The sequence below is a fragment of the Amblyomma americanum genome, chromosome 8 (genome assembly GCF_052857255.1).
Source record: "Amblyomma americanum isolate KBUSLIRL-KWMA chromosome 8, ASM5285725v1, whole genome shotgun sequence".
NCBI lineage: Eukaryota > Metazoa > Arthropoda > Arachnida > Ixodida > Ixodidae > Amblyomma > Amblyomma americanum.
Window position 1 is genome coordinate 33045341 of NC_135504.1, and position 19111 is coordinate 33064451.

Genomic DNA, 19111 nt, shown 5'->3' on the forward strand with positions numbered 1-19111 from the left:
GAGCAAGAGAAGACGCGCAATTAGTTAAAATCAAGGAAATGAAAAGTGTACCTAATAATGGGTGTTAAGTAGACCTAATACAGCTTAAGGTCAAGCGGATGTGTGAATGCGGGTGTGCTGCGTTTGGCAAGAACGTTCCAACCGCTTCCAACTAAACGATGACTTTATTGACTAACAAAAACCTACGACGATGCATTGCTCTCCGCCGCCGGCACTCTGGGAACGCGCAAGCGGGCGGCGGCGAGTCTTTCGTGTTTAGCACGAAGAGTGAACCTCGTCTCCGGGATGTTCTCGGGCGGCGGGCGCGACGCCTCGCGCACCATGCAGCGTAACTGGTCCAAGCAGTCCGCTAGGTTGATGGTCTTCTTGCGGGTCTTGTCGGAGCCGATCACCAAGTGTCCTTCACAGTCGATGTACGGCTTGCACAGTGAACGCAGTCGGTCTTTGGCTTCCGCCGAGATCCACTGTGCCGAGTCCAAATGCACCCGCACATGCACTCGATACGGGTTCGACGGGTCGTGGTCGAACACCTGCACGTCCTTCATAGGTATGCCTCCCTCGATCGGTGGTTGGGCATCGCCGCTAGCGGGGTACAGCTTGTCCAGGCTGATGTCGCTCTTGTACGACCGGCACCACGTCGGAAATACCGGGCGCATCGCAGCGCCCAACCGACGCAACGCCGCCATGTTGAGAAGCGTGCCGGATATGGATGCGGCTCATCGCGGTTGTTCTTGGCTAGTTGTGGGCCTTTTTTTTTTATCTTTAAGTTGAATTACAAGATTTACGCAAGCAAGCTTCCTGTAAGTGCCATAATTTTTGTTAAATGTTTGCAGCTAAAGGTTACGGTGTTAGCACTTATTTTGGGGTCGTACTCTGACGGTTACCTGTGGCGGCTGTGGTTATGGATTGTCGTGGTTTCTGTTTCGGCTGGCATGCTTTCACCTCAGTCCATTCAGTCGCTTTAGCGCTTAGGTCATGCTTGAGGTTAATATCGCCGTGCCTGTTGCGTTCCGCATCGCCTCACCCAGCGTTCACACTGCATTTCAGCGTTAATGCTGCATTTCGCCGGCCTTTGTTGAACAGTAACTTCGGTACTACCTTTCTCGCGTGTCTCGATCAGCGAATTCTATTTCGCGTGCCAAAGTGTGTTCGTTAAGTGTTCGCAAACGCTAGAGCGGTGTCAGCCGCAGCGTTTGCGGGCAGCACGCGGTACGGTGGCGCGATGTTCGTGGTGAGCGAGATGTCGGACAGCATACGGATCCCGCCGTGGCTGTTCCGGCTGAACTCCAACGAAGCCATCGTGGAACAGCTGAACCGGCGGCTGGCAAACAAGGCAAGCGAGACTGCTTCGGATTGTTCAGGCCGCGTCTCGGCCGTCGTCATCACAACTTCATACGCTCCGTGCCCATGCTGTCCAGGTGGTGATCAACGTGGGCCTGTGTATCGCGCTATTCGACATCACGCGCATCGAGGACTCCAAGATTCTGCCCGGTGACGGCTCCTACCACACAACCGGTGAGTTGGCCTTTGTGCTTTCACGTGGTGGGCTGTTTTTCTTTTTCTTTTTTTGCGTACATCTACCGAAGGACGCTCTTGTGTAACAACTGCCTCTCGAAGTCACAGTTTAAAGACTCCCGCACGCTGTGCGCTGTCAGTGCATAAAGACTTGAAATCAATCAATCAATCAGCCCATTCAATCAATCATCAGTCAATCTTCTTAAAACATTGTCATTATTGCACGAAACTTTCAGTGCATGGATCGCACAGGCTTACCTAACAAGCAGTAGCCACTCTCACAATATCAATGATAGACGAGCCTGACGAGAAGTTATGTAAACGTTAGTTTCGGCATACTTATTCTCTGACTGCCTCACGATGAGTAACATGCATGTGTACACAAAGCTAACCGTGGTACACAACCAGTGGATCGCATAAAGGCTCTGAAGGCGAGGCATGATCTGTGCAGTGAAATTCCGCTACGTCGTCTTCCGGCCCTTCATGGATGAGGTCCTGGTCGGCAAGATTCGGAGCTGCAGCCAGGAGGGAGTCTATGGTGAGTCTTGTGAACTCTACACTGGTCCTTGCTGCTTGTGCCGCGTACACACATAGGTGTTTCTTGCTAAACAAAAGTTCTCACAGTTGTGTCTTCTGATGCCATTTAGGTAGCATGATATTTAGAGCATCGTGTCATAGACGTGCTTCTCAGTATGAGGCACGGGTGATATTTGCACCTGTATTTGGCAGAACACATCAGCAGGCTTTTTTTTTAAACACAAGTATGAAATAACAGGGAAAATCTTCACAGAATCTAGCTACTATTCAACTTCAAAATGCTTCATTCCAAATTCTCTGTGGGTGTTCCGTGAGAACAGTTCTGCTGGCCAGTTCGAAAGTCAGGGCATGTAATGGCTTCGGGCAAGTGTGTCATATTTCATACGGCCATGAAGAATCACAAATGCTCATAGGGATGAAGCTATTGTTAAGGTGCGTCGTTTTAGCCATTACACCTATAATTTTTGTTTCCATAGCTTGCTGCAGTGCCTTCAGTTTAAGTTCAACCCATTTTTTTAACCTCCGTGCTTCTGCTCCATAGATGAGTACAAGTAAGATGCACTGCTATGTGTTTGCCATTATACGCTAGATACAGTTGTTATACACTAATGTGTCAAATTACATTGCACTGCATACCATTTCACTCACAGTTTGTTTCTTCTCATTCTATGGATAGAGTATTTTGTCTAAACATTCTCTTCAGACCTGAGAAAAAGTTTGGGTTGACCGTATTAATGAAAATATATATCTTAAGTGGGGGAGTTCCCATGGAGGCCCGCAAAAAATTTTGCAGCCGTATGTCCAAGAGCTGTTTTCTCGGACCTTGCTTCATGCTACCTGCTATAGGTCCTTGTGCCTTCAAGAGCATGCAAAACCTTGTGACGCATCTTTAGTGAAATACACAGATGCAGCAAAATATGCACTTATATCAAAGTTACAACTAATCTCATGGCGAAATGCAAGAAACTTGGAATTTGGGGGGAATAGGAACCTGCACAAAAGCCCCTATTGGCGGCTACGTGGAAACAGTGTGAGTGCTCTTTGACTTGCAGTGGCTTTTAGGCTGCGGAACTGATGTGTTTTATAAAAAAGACAAATGTGCATTACAGTGTACGCTGGGTCTGACGAGGATATGTAACATTTACATTTGCTCAGTGTTAAGAAGTCCACACTTGCTATGCCATTCCGTTTAACAAATGCTTCTGATCTGAAATTGTAGCTAAAAAGTTAGGATTATTTAATTATAATTTATTTAATGAGGAAAACGTGTTGCATTGGTGGCATATACACAAGCAATTTGAAGTTGTTTTTAAAGCTGGAGAATTGATTTAATCTGGCTTTTGAAATGGGATCTGAAACACCTTTTATCATAGTCTTAAAACTTAATGAGACCCCGGCTGCAAAAAGTGTTTAGAAGTGATTCATTCCGGCCAAGTTGTCAAACATCAAAAATCACTTCATAATGCCACCAAGGCTTTCAACCTGCTCTTTTCATGCATTCAGTGCTACATGACTTCGTCAACCGTGTGCAGTTCTTGCAATGCTCCACCCAAATCCATATCACATGCTGCGCTTGATATTTTACTCTTTCGCTCCACCTCCAGTTTGTGAACTGCTTATTGCCATCACAGTGATGTATTCACAGTGACAAGTTGTGGAAGTCATGCAACCAATGAGCAGCTTCCCACTGCTGATGTTTGCACTGGCAAGCACTGTCTGTGAGTCACCTTCTTAGAGGCTCTCATTCTAGAACAAAGATTATACGGACAACTCGACTCATCTCAACTTAATGACATCGTAGCCGAAATAGAGAGAAAATAATGAACCTGGCCGGGATATTTCATGCACTGAACAGGTATTAGGCGGTCTGCTGGGGTAACAGAGTTGATTCCAAGAGAAAGGAAGCATAACAGGAGGCAATCGAAACCCAGGTGGAAAGATGGGAATAGGAAGTTTTTGGTGATAGGATGGCCACAATTGGCATGGGATAGGGATGATCGGAGTGCATTAGCAAAAGGTCTTTTATGTCCCAAAGTTGACATAATCTGGCTGATGATGGTGGTTACAGTGTTGCTCGTAATCAGGAGTTAGATGATGACCATGTGCCACAAAAGCACTGACGAGGCAGTGCAGTGTGTTGCAGCGACTTTCAAACTATAGTCATTGGCCTCAGAAATCGAGTGGCGGTTGATTACACTCAGCTGTCACTTTTTGACCGAACTTACCACTTGCAGCCATCAGTTTTTGGTGAAAACGATCACATGACATCTCTGGCTCTGCAGTATGAAGGCGCCATAAATGTGTGAATTGACGCATTTGCATGGCTTGCTTTTCCTACCGCTTTTCTTCTGTTGGCTGCTGCCACGTGTGACTTTAAGGGAATACTGCTGGAAGCTGTCTGTCTACTGTGACATGTAAGCAGCTATAGTGATTTTGAAAAAGTGCATTAATAAAGAGGCTTGATTTGAAACACACGCAGGAAATGACAAGAAATCTACGGACTAAGATTGCAGGTTCCCTGCTAGGCTTGGAGCAGCTATGACCGGCTGGGATGTACCGAGTTAGTCAAAAATCCCAAGACCACAGGGTCTGCTTTTTAGCCATCTACCATGGGGAATTTACGACATCCCCGAAGCTCGAGATCTCCGTAGGATGAGGAGAAGTCTAATCCTTGGCCCTGAGGAGCTTGGTAGCTACATAGGTGCTGTGTGCGCTCGACTGTACTACTCCAAAGCAGGCCTTGTGTCCTGGGGACTTGACCAACTCAGTACATGAATAGATGGGTCTGATTATTGGGTGGGTTTGTTTACCACATTCAAAAATGTTCAGAGCTATGGAAAATTGAGGTTTGATTGTAATTTCATTCTGTCAGATTCCATTGTAGAACATTTATTTACATATGTTTATGGTACTGACAGGACAAAGAGCTTTGTGAAAGAAACAATAATTGTGCGTTGTGTAATCTGCACGTGTTTATTGCATTGTCTTTAACTCTTTGTATAAGTATTACTGCACTTGTTCCCACCCTGCCACAGCCCTGAAAAGGCTAGCCGTATTGTTGATTAATTACTTAGAAAATACAGCAGCTGGCCAACAAAATGACACCATGTTGCAAGGCTTGAGCTTTCTCTTTGTTATGGAGCACAGCAGTTTTTAAGTTTGTGGAGGTGGCTTGAAGACTGTTGTCTGATGCTTTGCTGGTCTGTTTTAGTGTCTATGGGCTTCTTTGATGACATCCTCATCACACCGGATGGCCTGCAACACCCATCTCGCTTGTATCCTTTAAAGAGAAGTTGCCCAGCTTGATTTTACTTCTTGCAGTCGCAAAAGACTGTAGAAAGTGTTTCTTTGAATGCCTACCACTTTGATCTCCATCTGTGAACACATTCGAGCACACCATACTTCCTGACAAATACGTTATTCTAATAGCTGTGGATGTAATTTGGTGTGGACAGTTTTAAAAGTCAGTTGAAAACAATGAGTGGATTTTTTTCAGTTTCAAATTTTCTCGTTGAGTTTGCAGTCTTTGTCAGATTGATCCTAGTATCATCGGGGGAAATTTGAAATTGATATTTATACTTGCGACAGTCATTTTTCAATTGTATGTCACTAATAAAGTGCTTGCAAGGCTTTCACAGATTCATTATGAGCAGGCCCGCAAACCTGTTCAGCTGATTTTTCTGCTCAAAATGTGTTGGAAAAAAAACATGGTAGATGGTGTCTAACTGTACCTGACACATTGGTCAATCGTCAGCTGTGTGCTACCCTTGTAGCAACGCCATAATCTGGATTTCATTTGAGCATAATAAGCAGGTTGTATAAGCCACAGCATATGTCTTAGACCTTATTCTTAGCGTAAATTATTTTGGTGTGAATCATGTGAGCACCACCCAAGTCTACTGGTTGGATGTTTTTCTCTTGACGATGCCTTGGCTTCAAATAAAACTAATGAAATCCCTTTATTCAATGCAGGGCTTCCATATTTGTATGGCCCCCAGGTGGCATCACGGCCACATTATTCTGATGTCATTGGCATTTTTTGACACTGGCGATGTGTCTATTGCTGTTCTGCATCTTGGCTGTGATTATATGTCTATGACTACTATATGTGGTCAGTGTTCTGCCCCCACCTCCCACCCCCCCATATTTTGTACAGCCAGGTGGTTTTGTATCATGCACGCATACATTTAAGTGGGATGCTTGCTTTGTTTGTGGCTGGATGGGCCTTGACTGAGAACCACCAGCGACGAAGCCGAGCAGCTGTGGGTTTGGCAGTATGAGAGTGACGACGGCAAGCACGACATGTTCATGGACCTGGGGGAACAGATCCGGTGAGTGCGGGCTCCGAGACCCTGAGAAAGAGTGCTGGGAGCAGGAGATTTAGTTTGCTGGCTTCCATTCTGCTTAGCACAAAAGCAGCACGATGTGGCTTTTGAATTAGCTCTACATGTGTTCTTGCTCTCAGTAGTCAAGTGACCAGCAAGAGGTCACGAGGAGTTGACGAGCATGGGGAAGCGGGAAAGAGGCTGGAACAAAGGGGGAAGGTGGAGCCTGTGGGTGGGAAGAGGGGTTGTTTGAGCTTAGGGGTGAAAGAGAGAGAAAGGGGCAAGTGGAAAAGACACTGATCTGGCAGCAAGGGTTCTACCCGCCGCGGTGGTCCAGTGGTTAGGGCGCTTGACTACTGATCTGGAGCTTCCGGGTTCCAACCATGTGCTGTGCGCACTTAAAGATCCCCAGGTGGTCAACACTATTCTAGAGCCCTCCACTACGGCACCTCTTTCTTCCTTTCTTCTTTCACTCCCTCCTTTATTCCTCCCCTTATGGTGCAGTTCAGGTGTCCAATGATGTATGAGACAGATACTGTGCCATTTCCTTTCCCCAAAAAACCAATTATTAACCAATTAGCAAGGATTCTTGGTTTCATAGGTTGCGAGGCCACCTGGAGCCACTAGCACAATTTCTGTGGTCTCCTGTGCTTTGAGTGTTCCATGACTTCAGTGGGAGTCACTTTTGGCGGTTTTTTCAGTGTCTTAGAAGCTGATTATATGCTCTGAATGTTCCGGAATCACAATGCGCTTTCTTGCAAGGTCTTCTGCGAGTTCAGCGAAGTTGCTCACTGAAGCTTTGCTAGAGAGCAAGACAAGTGTAAGCTCACTTCCTGTTCATGTCGTGTAGGAGACAGGTGAGAAAATAGGACAAATTTTGCTGCGCATACGTGTTCTCATGAGGCATCGATTTCTTTTTCCCACTTGTTTTACTGCACTTACTTGCTTAATGAACTCGCTTTTGTTGTCATAAAAATTGGTATTAGTTTGGTAGTGCATTTATTGTGGGGGTAAAACTTGCACTGTGGTCAGCTAAAACGTTCCCAAATTTTTATCACAAATATCGGGGATGCATCTATTATGCGAATAAATGCAGTACACACTTTCAATCGGGGAAAGGCTTGTACCCGAATGTGAAGCATCTTTGTTTTATGGTTCAAACTGTAGCAGTGACCACGCTTTGCTCTTCACTTCTCTGGTTCCTGGTGAACTTGCAGGTTCAGAGTGGTGGGTGAGACATTCGTGGACACCTCACCAGGGGGCCCTGAGGCAGCCGAAAAGCCCGATGCTGAAGAGCGCCATGTGCCCTACTCACTCACGGTTAGTGTAGTGCTCTGTTAAACAGCTTCTGCAGATGTCCACATAACTGTCGGGGCGCTCGAACAATGCATTCGGCTGTGCATTTTTTACAATCGCCGCTGCGCCTGGTGGGCCCAATATATATTTTAGAGACTTAAGAAGTGAAACGTGATCCATGGGAATGTGCACACATGATAAGATGTTTCGAACCCTGTAATCCTTGTGCGCTGCTCGAGCACTCGTGTGGACATCTCTACATGTGACATATGTCGCGTGATTTTTTACAAGACTTGCCGTGAAAACTGTGCTTGGATAGGCAGTGCTGAAGTATATGCTTCATACCATGGCACATTAATTTGTCGCATTCACCAAATTTTAAAGGAAGGCAGAGCTGTCCGGTCTACAACATGTCTGCGATATAGGCTGTCACCTTGTCATAAGTTTGTGGCTTGTGGTGGTGCTTGGTAAAATCTAAAATGCCCATTTACCTTCTCATGTGTTGCTTTAGCACCGTCCTACAGTTTTCGTGTAGCTCCTAGATGACTTGTAGTGCTAAGCATTCAGAACACCTTTGGGAAATGTGAGAGAGCTGACTTATCATCTGACCATTGTAGAACAGATGTTTTTGTTTAAAGGGCACCATCTGAGCAAAAATGTAACTCATGCCGCACCTGCCACTTCTGTGAGGTGGGCCTGTCATTTAAAATCTTCGCCAAAAAGCTGAAGGCAAGGTTAAAAGCTTTGCAACAGCCGAACTATGGTCAGTGAATATGGAACTGTGGAAGTGAATAGCTGTGGTAAGAGGAGGCCTGCTATTTTGGACCTGGTTATGACTGCAGGCATACCTTCCTCAGTCATGATTATGAGCTGGCCTTCCTTGGTCAATTTCGTGGCTATCATGCTAGTTTAGGAGGGTGTTCCTAAAGGTCAGTATATTTACAATAACTACAGAGAGCAGAAGTCTCTTATGTAGTGTGGCAAATCTTTTCATTAGCAAATATTCATGTTGGTTTTCAAAAAAAAAAAACTACTTTCCGAGCAGTCACTACACATTTGGAACATTGGTGTTCACCCCTTGTTTGGAAAAAATAGACAAACATCGCACTTGTTTTGTGCTTGCAGGGCTCCATCAGTGAGTCTGGCCTGGGCCTGCTGAAATGGTGGACTTAGCAAAGCCAGCCCGCAGCAGAGCACTTTTATTTTCATCACACAGGGAAGACTTGCTTTGCCGGACAGGGCGGGGCTACTTCTGTGCAAGGAGCGAAGACAAGAAACGAAAAAACAAGGCATCATCTGTACACACAGGTGCACATGTGCACTTGGCGCACACTGCACACATGGGACACGAGCTGGTGGTCGGCTCAGCAGTGTGTGTGTGACGCACGCGTTTTCATCATCGACGTACGAGACAACAGACGCACAAATACAACAAACTCTATCTCTCGTCGGCACTTGCATTGTTCCCGCCGCCTTGGCGCGGCAGGCAGTCGAGTTGGTGGCCCGGTGGCCGAGGCTGCTGAGAGTGCTGCTTCCCTACCTCCCTTCGCTTCGCGCCACCGCCACAGTCTCTGGACGCCCCGCCACACACTATGGTGTGTGACGTCACTGTGAGCAGCAGTGACGTCTTGCGTCTTCAGACGTCCCCCTTGCACGGAACATAGATCGGCATGCGTCCATGGATGGCCTGCATGTGGGCCCATGAGGCAAGCCCACTGGCGAGTCGCTGCGCAGGCAGTCATTTTTAATTTCAAAGCACGGATGCATCCTCGAATGGCAAAAACCCTGGGCAGACGAGTAGCAGCTACTGCTACCGCTGGTGGGGGCACTCCTGCGAGCCCTACACGTGCCTGAAAGAAGCCATGCTGTTGTCTACAGGAGCTGCTTGCGGCTCGTACCTCGCCGTGGCCTGAAAGCGAGGCTGTGTGGAAGCAGGCGACAGCGGCGGGCATTTCAGGTGCACCGCCGGGCGAAGCTGTGGTTCAGGACGAGTCTTTCTACGTATCTCTCTAGAACTTCTTGCCGGCGGGACTGCTGGAGGTTGCGGGGCGGGTAGTAGTGTGGTGCTTGAGGTGGCGGGAAGAGGAGAGGCATCACAACCGTGGGTTCTTATTGCTGTTCGCCGCTGTCGCCGCCGTCTCTTGCCGGTGCCGCCGCCAAGCGGGGAAGTCAGTCAACGACAAGGCAGTGTGGCAGCTGCTCGCGCAGGAAGGCCAGGAGCTCGGCCGTGGCGCCGGGGCAGTTGGTGAGCTCGAGCTCCTGCAGCTGTCGCAGCTGCGCCAGCCCGGACAGGCCACGCGCCGTTACCTGTGGGCAGCCTGCGCAAGAGGGACACGCGAGGGCTAAAGGCTGGTTCACACGCAAGCGACTGAGCGATTGCGCGGCGCGTCGTAGCGAAAATTTCCAACTTGTTAGAACCTCCCCGCTCATCGCGGCGACGATTCAAATCGGGTTTTTCCGCCGCCGCGGCATGATTCGCTAGCATTTTCGCTTGCATGTGAAGACGACCGGTCGCAGGATAGGTGGCTAAGAGCTCTGTTTTGACGTCTAGACGGCAGAATAACCGATGGACTACAAACTGGGCCCCTCGAAAGCGTTGGTTAATCGCAAGATGCATGACCAGAATGCCGGGTTCGAATCCGACCGCGGCGGCTGCGTTTTTATGGAGGCAAAACGGTAACGCGCCCGTGTGCTGTGCAAATGTCAGTACACATTAAAGAGTAGTGGTTTTTATTAAAGTAATAAAAAGTAAGGAAAAGATTTCTGCTAGCCCCGGCATCTGCCATCAATACTGAAGCACCTGAGCTGGGGCAGCGGAAATAAAGGATAGCAGGCAGAATGGAGAAATGAAAGAGGTGAGGGGACAGGAAGAGAAGATAAGGTGGGAGGTAATATACACAAACTATTTACGCAATAAGAAATGTGTCCAGGTTGTGCGCGTGATTAGCTCATGATGGAGCAATAAAAACGCGCGCACAGCACTATGTTGACTACAGCTGGAGTGGGGCGTCCAGTTAATCGTCTAAGGTAAAACTCGCGGAGCGTTCAGTCACTGCTTGTGACTACCTGGCGGAGAACAGACGGGACGTCAAGCCCGTCTGTTCGAGGAATTGTGAGACAGATACTGCGCCATTTTCTTTTTCCCAAAAACCAATATTCATTTTCAGTAACGGCTGGGAACGCACTCAACGTTAAAGACGTCAAAGCCGAAAAGTGCCTACTTGGTGTCGTAGGTCTGTTCTAGCTTTGCGTTTACGTCTAACGCTAAGGCGCCCGTGTGCTGTGCGATGTCAGTGCACGTTAAAGAACCCCAGGTGGTCGAAATTATTCCGGAGCCCTCCACTGCGGCACCTCTCTTCTTTCACTCCCTCCATTACCCTTCCCTTAAGGCGCGGTTCAGGTGTCCGACGATATGTGAGACAGATACTGCGCCATTTCCTTTCCCCAAAAACCAATTATCGTTATAACCAGAAGTGTTCAGCTGCAGGTCATAAGCACTCTCGTGCAAGTCCTGCCCTGTTGCGCAATGCAGTACTGAGACACCCCAGTTCTGCTGTCCTTGCCAAAAGCACAAGAATGTGCGCGTAGCGGCCGCAAGGGCGGAGCTGCGTGCCCCTCCGGTGTACTACTCCCGGCACCAGAAAGCTGTGGAGCGTCGAGGCAGATCTGCGGAATGTGATACGCATTGTTTGGAAACGCTGTAAAAACAGCTCGGCGGACACCTCTAGGCAGTCGGACACCTTTTGAGACTCCGGGGAGCTGTTGGTAGCCAGAGGAAGGCACCTCCTGGATGTCTGATTACACTACAGCACCAGGGCCACGTACTCTGCTGACAAAAACTGCCATGTTCTGTCCTTAATAATTGGTTTTTGGGGATTGGAAATGGCGCAGTATCTGTCTCATATATCGTTGGACACCTGAACCGCGCCGTAAGGGAAGGGATAAAGGAGGGAGTGAAAGAAGAAAGGGGTGCCGTAGTGGAGGGCTCTGGAATAATTTCGACCACCTGGGGATCTTTAACGTGCACTGACATCGCACAGCACACGGGCGCCTTAGCGTTTTTCCTCCATAAAAACGCAGCCGCCGCGGTCGGGTTCGAACTCCGGATCAGTAGTCGAGCGCCCTAGCCACTGAGCCACCGCGGCGGGTCATGTTCTGTCCTGCCGGTTCAAAATTTTCCGCCGAAATGGGTGCGCTCGCAGTACAACGGAGTAGATAAGATACTGCGAATTCTTTAATGTAGAAGTTCGCCTGTCTTAAAACCCGAGCCCACGCTGAGAGCCCCGTAGTCGTAATGAGAGACTGTTGTAAGAGGGATGCATGGCGGCGAAAACGGTGCAGCGTCTGTGTTAATCCTGCACCTGCGAACTGTGGCAGGTGACGTTTAGAGGGAGTAACTGCTCTTCGCCTGCCACCCGCTATAACACCGGCGCTAGCAACTTCGTAAGGACATTTCAGTGACAGGTGATAGTGGTTAGGTTCTAGTGATGATAGTAGCTTACTGAAGTTACAAGTAGCGGTCGTAGTGATACAATTCCTGCTCCGGGCTGCAAACCAATAGCACAATTAGGAGAAGGTAGAGAAGAGAGTTCTGTCGCCTCCGCCGCATCAATCCATTTGATGGCCCTTCAGTGTTTGTACTCTCACAAATGTGATGACGGAGTTGAGCACGAGGGCTGTTCATTTCTCTATGATCTGATTGTCAGTATATTTTCCGTTGTCCCTGGCATTCGAACAGTGTCCAGCCTTTCCAGGTTTTGGGTGCGGACATTTCTTCCCTTGGTTGAGCCTCCAAATCGAGGCTAGTCCAGGTGCACCTAATGACGCTTAACGCTGAAAGACGACTCGTAGTGAAGTGGAAGAGTTGGTAATAGCCAGACCGAGAATTTATCCCTCCAAGATGCGATGTCAGTGCGCGGTAAAGAACGCCAGGTGGTCGAAATTTCCGTACCCCTTCACTACGGCGTCCCTCATATCCTGAGTCGCTTCGGGGCGTTAAACCCCCATAAACTATATTCCTCCAAGAGTAAAAAACAGTTGTACGTTCTTTTTTTTTTCGTCGGATCCTCTCTCGTGTGGCTGTCGCGCCACTGTAAATGTCCGCCTGTCTGCAGATGTGTAGGCTAGCACGCGTATTTGCCGCATCCGGTATTCCATCGTTGGCAGGTGTTGTCAGCGACTCGCAGTCGCGACACTGGCTCTACATCCAGTTGTCACTTCAAACCAAGAATCAGTGCGAAAGATTCACTCGCAAACAGTTGACGTACCGGTGAGTACATGGAAGCTCGATAGTGCGCATTTGTTTCGCACCATGCCCTGTCTTGACAACGCCAAGAGAAAAGCCATTTCTCAACAAAAACCGATGTTGAGGCGTTGCTCCGTAAGTTGGTAAAGGCTGAGATAATTAACCTGAAGTAAACATGAGCAACCCTCGGAAGTCGATGTGGGTGAGACTTGTAAACGCTGCGAATGAACCTTTTCCTGTTTGCTTCAGCATGACGTAAGTCAGCAAATACGCCATTTCCGGTCTAATCTGCTTCCGTCGCCTTTTGTATCGGCTAGAGCAGTCCAGGCACGTGTCGCGTCCGCTGCACCATTTGCAGTCCGCAGATAGTCACACGTGCGCTGATGACTTAGGCCGGGAGAGGTCTGTTGCCTTTCGCGCTAAAAACGGGGAGGAAAGAGTGGCGAAAAACGCATTTGTTCGCCGATGGCGGCGGTCGTTAGGGGAATGCATGCCTAGCGAACTGTCGGCATTAATTAGGAGTCTGACCTGCTAGCGCCTGCACGTGGTGTCGGCCATGACACCGCCGCCGTTAGCGAAGGAATATAGCCTTCGAAACTTGCTGACTGACTAGCCATTCGATTGTGATTTCGATTTGCAGCGCTGGGTTGGGGAAACGGTCAATTGTCGATGACCGTCTCAGTGGTCTGCGTTGTTTTTGCGTCAAAATCGAAGCTCGAAGCAACAGTTGGGCTCGGCTACTGATCCGGAGTTCCCGGGTTGGAACCCGACCGCGGCGGCTGCGTCTTTATGGGGCAAAACGCTAAGGCGCCCGTGTGCTGTGCGATATCAGTGCACGTTAAAGATCCCCATGTGGTCGAAATTATTCCGGAGCCCTCCACTACGGCACCTTCTTTCACTCCCTCCTCTAACCCATCCCTTGCGGTGCGGTTCGGGTGTCCAACGATATATGAGACAGATACTGCGCCATTTCCTTTCCCCCCAAAAACCAATTATTATTATTAGCAACAGTTTGTAACTAAATGAAAGGCGGGGCAGTGGCCGAAGGTGAACAATGCACGCAGCTGTAGTACCACGTCCACCGAAAGCTACCCACCCTACAGATATGCATTCCAAAGCCTCTGGTACTCGCCAGAGGTACCTTTGAACGCACCACGCGCGGTATGGTCTTGACAATAGAGAATGGCGCAAGATATGTGGCTGATGTCGTGGCGGGCGCCATATATATTGCACCCGCAGAAATGCTCTGCACTGTCGTCGCCTGAACCAGCGCGGCTTAGCCCTGTGGGATCGCATTCAAGCGACCCTACAAGACATACACTCGTAATAGCGCGAAACTACGCAACGCAGTTTGCAAGCTCTTCGCCTCCTGCGAAAACTAAAAGCACTGTGGCAAGAAGAATATATCGCCTCGCACGCCATGCGCGGAGAATACCGGCCGCAGATCTTATTCTGGCGATATGGTCACATATTCTCGAACCTTAGGTTCAATTAAATTTTGTGCGAGCCCACAAACTCGCAGACGAGGTGGCCATTATAATTCGTTTCGCGGTCAATGAGCAACAGCTATAGATGGTCGCTTGGAATTTAATTACGCACAAATGCAAAGGCGCGGTGGAACCAGTATATTCCGAAGCGTCGTATATGGCCGCAGAAGAGATGCGAGATGTAGGTAAGCCGCCGCGATGCCTCTCTGGTTATGATGTTCGGCAGCTGAACCGAAACACGAGGGTTCGATCCCGGCCGCGACGGTCGCATTTCGATGGAGGCGCTATGCTACATACCCGTGTACTCTGCGATGTCAGTGCACGCTAAAAAACCCCGGGTGGTCGAAATTATCCGGACCACTCTCCACAACGACGTCACCATAGCCTGAGTCGCTTTGGTACCTTAAACCCCCATAAAACCAAACCAGAGATGTTCCTGGCTTGAGTATGTTCGTCCTATACGGAACGTGTAGCGCAGCCTTGTATATAGCATTTACATTTTGCGGTATTTTGTACCATCTCGTTTCTCTCAACTGCTTTGGGTCCTGTGTCGTTAGTGACGTATGCCGCGACCTCTATATATACGCCATCGAGGATAAGGCATGACCGAAGACCAAGAGAAAGGAAAACAGAATAGGAAAAGTTACGGAAAAGAAATGCTCCGGCGGCGGTTGAAGACTTAAATGCCGCGAGCAAGAGAAGTTGATTTTAGACTTGCCTGTTTGCGAGACTGGGAAACCATGAGAAGTGCAAGGACCTCCGACTCTAAGCAGGTGAGAGTGAGTACACCGCAATGACCCTGGAAGCTTAATTATTCAAAAAGAGCCTCCATAAAAACGCTAAGGCGCCCGTGTGCTGTGCGATCTCAGCGCACGTTAAAGATCCACAGGTGGTCGAAATTATTCCGGAGCCCTCCACTACGGCACCTCTCTCTTCCTTTCTTCTTTCACTCCATCCTTTATCCCTTCCCTTACGGCACGGTTCAGGTGTCCAACGATATATGAGGAAGATACTGCGCCATTTCCTTTCCACAAAAACCATTTATTATTATTATTATTATTATTATTATTATTATTATTATTATTATTATTATTCAAAAAGAGCCAAATAGTATAACTAATACAGCAAGTGTATAGCGTTAAGAACAGGTGAGAATGCGTGTATGAGAAGGAAGAAATAGTTAAGATTGCGAGAAACTGCCGCAATTTGAGGCAGCTGTCACTTCGTAACCACTGCACAATTCACGCCTTTGTGGAGGCGACCACTTTTCCACCCCACTTATAGCAGACCGTAAGAGAATAGACGGTAACGGGTGAAGTGGGGGTTTAGTACATCGAAATTCAGCGGCATCGGAGAATACGGCAACCCTTCCCAAGGGTTTCGACCGTGACAGAGCCGGGCACGCGACCGGGGGTGTGCCGCCCCGCTAATGGGGCGCGAACCCAGTACCTCCTGTGTACGAGCTGCTTGTCTAACACTATAGGCTATCGCTGCGAAGATCGTGTTTCTTGGCGCATTTTACAGGGCGAATGGTGACTGCCCGTTTCTATAAACATATTATAAATTACAGAGTTTAACGTCTCGGAGCGACACATGGCCGCTTGTGTCGAAATACGGGATATATCGAAAATTTTCGTTGTACCGCTTAGTTTCGGTTTATCGAGTGTCTATAATGAAAGAAAGGCCCCTTCCAGCCAGTAGGTGTTGAACGAGTATGAACTGGTTCCCCGCAACCTGCAGCACCGCCATGTGCGTGTGACACGTCTGGCGACATGCAAACAGGAATATAAAGTTTGTAAGTCGTATCTTAGCGTACGAACTGCGATAATATCAAAGGCTGGAGTCATTCACGAGAGTGGATGTTGGGAAATAAATCCAAGCGGTCTGCAAATATAATTGTGTAGTTGAGCTCTGCGCTATCGCAGCTGCGGAGCGACCTGTAGCTGGCAGACCGGTCACACACGCCTCCAATCTTAACCCTCTGCGGCCTCGAGCCATCCGTATACAATAAAGGGACTTGAATTGTCACGCACACACACAAACACCGATACAGACATGCATTCAGGAAAAAAAAATTGTTTCTTAGCTGCAGCACTGGTTATTGGTTCAAGTTTCCCGAGGCCAGGAACACGTGGCTTCATTTAGTGGCAAGTGAATTCTTCCGGCCTCCACCGTTTCTTAGAGGGGTAGAAATGGATGCTTAGCCACTCATTAATTTCTACGAATACCAAGCTATTTCCTAGCGGAAACGCTGTCGTCTCTAGTGCGCCGAAAGACAGCGCTCAGTCGGAGGTCGAATCGAAGCCGACTTGAAGGCAGCATGTACTATATATATAGTTCTGCGGTCTGCTGACGTGTGCCACTCACCGGCCAGCGACAGTATCCGCAGGCTCTTCATGGTACAGAGGTGCTGGAGGCCGAAGTCTCGTATCTGCGAGCACCAGCGCAGGTAGAGAACAGCCAGGTTGGGGATCGTCGACAGGTAGCCCAAGCCGATGTCGGTGATGTGCATACACCTGCGCGAAACAGTATGCGCCCTACCTTCAGGAAGCGCCATGAGCTTCACAAACGGATGTGGTTCTGCTCGAGCCATGCGTACGCTCTCTAAAAGTTCTCCCTGGTTTGTTTTGCTCTCCTGTCAAGTAAGTATAGTTTGGCAGAGTAATAATAATAATAATAATTGGTTTCGGGGGGAAAGGAAATGACGCAGTATCTGTCTCATATATCGTTGGACACCTGAGCCGCGCCGTAAGGGAAGGGATAAAGGAGGGAGTGAAAGAAGAAAGGAAGAAGAGGTACCGTAGTGGAGGGCTCCGGAATCTGGCAGAGTACGGGAAGTGTACGGGAAGTTTCGCATTCAGCGCGCGCTAACGTACCGGTCGAGGGTTAGCTGCTGTAGCTGCGTCATGTCGCACGCGATGAACTCGAGGCTGGCGTCGGTGACGCGCGGGCACCAGGACAGGTCCAGGACCCTGAGCTGGCGCAGGTTCTCGGCGAGCAGCTCGACGCCGTCGTCGCTGATCTTGGTGCAGCCGGATAGCGAGAGCTCGCGAAGCTGCGGCACCGCCTGCACCAGCTGCACCAGACCCTGGTTGGTGAGCTCCCAGCAGGAGCGCAGGCGCAACACGGCCAGCTGCGACGGCTGCTGGTGCTGGCCGCTGCCCCCCAGGTGGGCCAGCGAGGCGTCTGTCACGTGGTACGCCTGCAGGTTGAGCTCGCGCAGTGCCGGCAGCAGCTGGGCGACCGCCGCCAGCGTCTCGTCGGCCACGTTGATGCAGTCGGCGAGCGTCAGCGACGTGACGGTGGGCCGCAGGGCTGCCCACAGGCCGGCGTCCGTCAGCTCGTTGCAGCCGAACAGCTCGAGCGCCGAGAGTCTCGGCGCGGCCGCTAGCAGGGATTCCAGGCCACGGTCGGAGACGCTGGAACAGCGCAGGGCCACGAGTCTAGCGCGGCCCAGCAGCCCCGATCCGAGGGACACGACGTCGGCGAGGTCCTCGTCCGAGGCTCCGACCAGCCACACGGCGTCCATGCCGCGACGCTCCATGGACTCGAGGATGCGGCGACGCGTGTCGGCCGACTCTTTGCGCAGCTCGCGGCAGCGCAGCACGGCCGCCATGTCTCGCCAGTGCTTGGGATCGTACAGGGTGTCCCGCCACGCACGACACACGGAAGCCAGGGCGAGCCGCTCGCGACCGCGGAAGTGGCAGAAGAAACGGGACAGGAACTCCGGGTCGTGGAGGAGTTCGGCCGCCGTTCGGGGCCGCAAGGACGCGGCGTTTGAAGACGCAACGACATCGCGAGGAGCGTTGGCGGCCGCAGCAGCGGCGGGAGCTGTGGCAGTGGCTGCGGTGGCGGCGACGCCGCGGCCGGCACCTCCTGCGGCCGCCGATCCTCCCCCGCCTCCACCGCGGCGTCTACTGGCCGCGGTCGTGGCGTTGCCGGCGGCTGTGGCCGCGGCGGCGGACTGGTCGTGCTGAAGTCCTCCCTTGGCGCGCACGGCCAGGCCGTTGAAGCAGCGGCTGAGCTCGGCCGCCGCTCGCTTCGTGAAGCTCACCTCGGCCATCGCGCGCGGCGCGGGTCGCCGATGCGCTACGCCATGGCGCCGTCGGACGCCTGGAATCGATCCCCTGCTGCCGCTAGAGCGCGCGTGACGTCAGCAGTCAGCCGCACGTGCGCGGAGAGGCGCGCCTCGGAGCCCGAACCACGCACCCCGCGTGGCGAGGAGAAGACTGGCATTCGCGGTAGTGGTGTTGGAGGGGAGAGAGGGGGGAAAGGTTTTGTATTCTCGCGCACCCCTACGCGTCAATGGAAACGTTCCGGCGCTGACACACTGAACGCGTACGTGTAGCAGTCCGTCCGCTCGCTGTCCCGGGGGCCGCGGTCAGGGTGCGCGGACTAGCTCCTTCGATGTCACAGCGGCTGAAGCGCACACTCGACGTTACACTCGGGGATGTTCATTCGCTGTCATATTTCTGGTGTCGTTTCGTCTTTGCAACTACGCGGGCTCGGGCAGGACCGAAAGCCAGGGCCGATGCCGGGCACGGGCCTTGGAGCCTCCGAATGCGGCCTGTGTCAGATCTGGCTGGAACTGACAATGATGAAATGCTCAAAACGTAATCGACACGGGCCGCGGCTGTCGCGCTGAACTATATAGCATCCATTTCAAGCTTCAGGAAGAGCACACGTGGAGAGACTAGGTGTAACTA

General features: G+C 50.5%; 3 protein-coding genes across 3 annotated transcripts; 1 reads left to right on the top strand and 2 right to left on the bottom strand.

Moving 5' to 3' along the window:
* Positions 1 to 145: 145 nt before the first annotated feature.
* On the bottom strand, positions 146 to 725 carry LOC144101273 (large ribosomal subunit protein mL62-like). The gene has a single exon (XM_077634369.1). It carries the CDS (start codon positions 684 to 686, stop codon positions 183 to 185), a length of 504 nt encoding a protein of 167 aa, XP_077490495.1. The 5' UTR covers positions 687 to 725; the 3' UTR covers positions 146 to 182.
* A 348-nt stretch (positions 726 to 1073) lies between these two features.
* Positions 1074 to 9120, top strand: Polr3H (RNA polymerase III subunit H). Its single transcript, XM_077634368.1, has 7 exons — positions 1074 to 1333; positions 1419 to 1515; positions 1967 to 2053; positions 5264 to 5327; positions 6297 to 6383; positions 7595 to 7697; positions 8799 to 9120. Exons 1-7 carry the CDS (start codon positions 1223 to 1225, stop codon positions 8844 to 8846), a joined length of 597 nt encoding a protein of 198 aa, XP_077490494.1. The 5' UTR covers positions 1074 to 1222; the 3' UTR covers positions 8847 to 9120.
* On the bottom strand, positions 8782 to 18590 carry LOC144101268 (uncharacterized). Its single transcript, XM_077634364.1, has 3 exons — positions 17282 to 18590; positions 16773 to 16921; positions 8782 to 9991 (listed from the first exon to the last, which is right to left on the bottom strand). Exons 1-3 carry the CDS (start codon positions 18466 to 18468, stop codon positions 9843 to 9845), a joined length of 1485 nt encoding a protein of 494 aa, XP_077490490.1. The 5' UTR covers positions 18469 to 18590; the 3' UTR covers positions 8782 to 9842.
* Between the last annotated feature and the right edge of the window lie 521 nt (positions 18591 to 19111).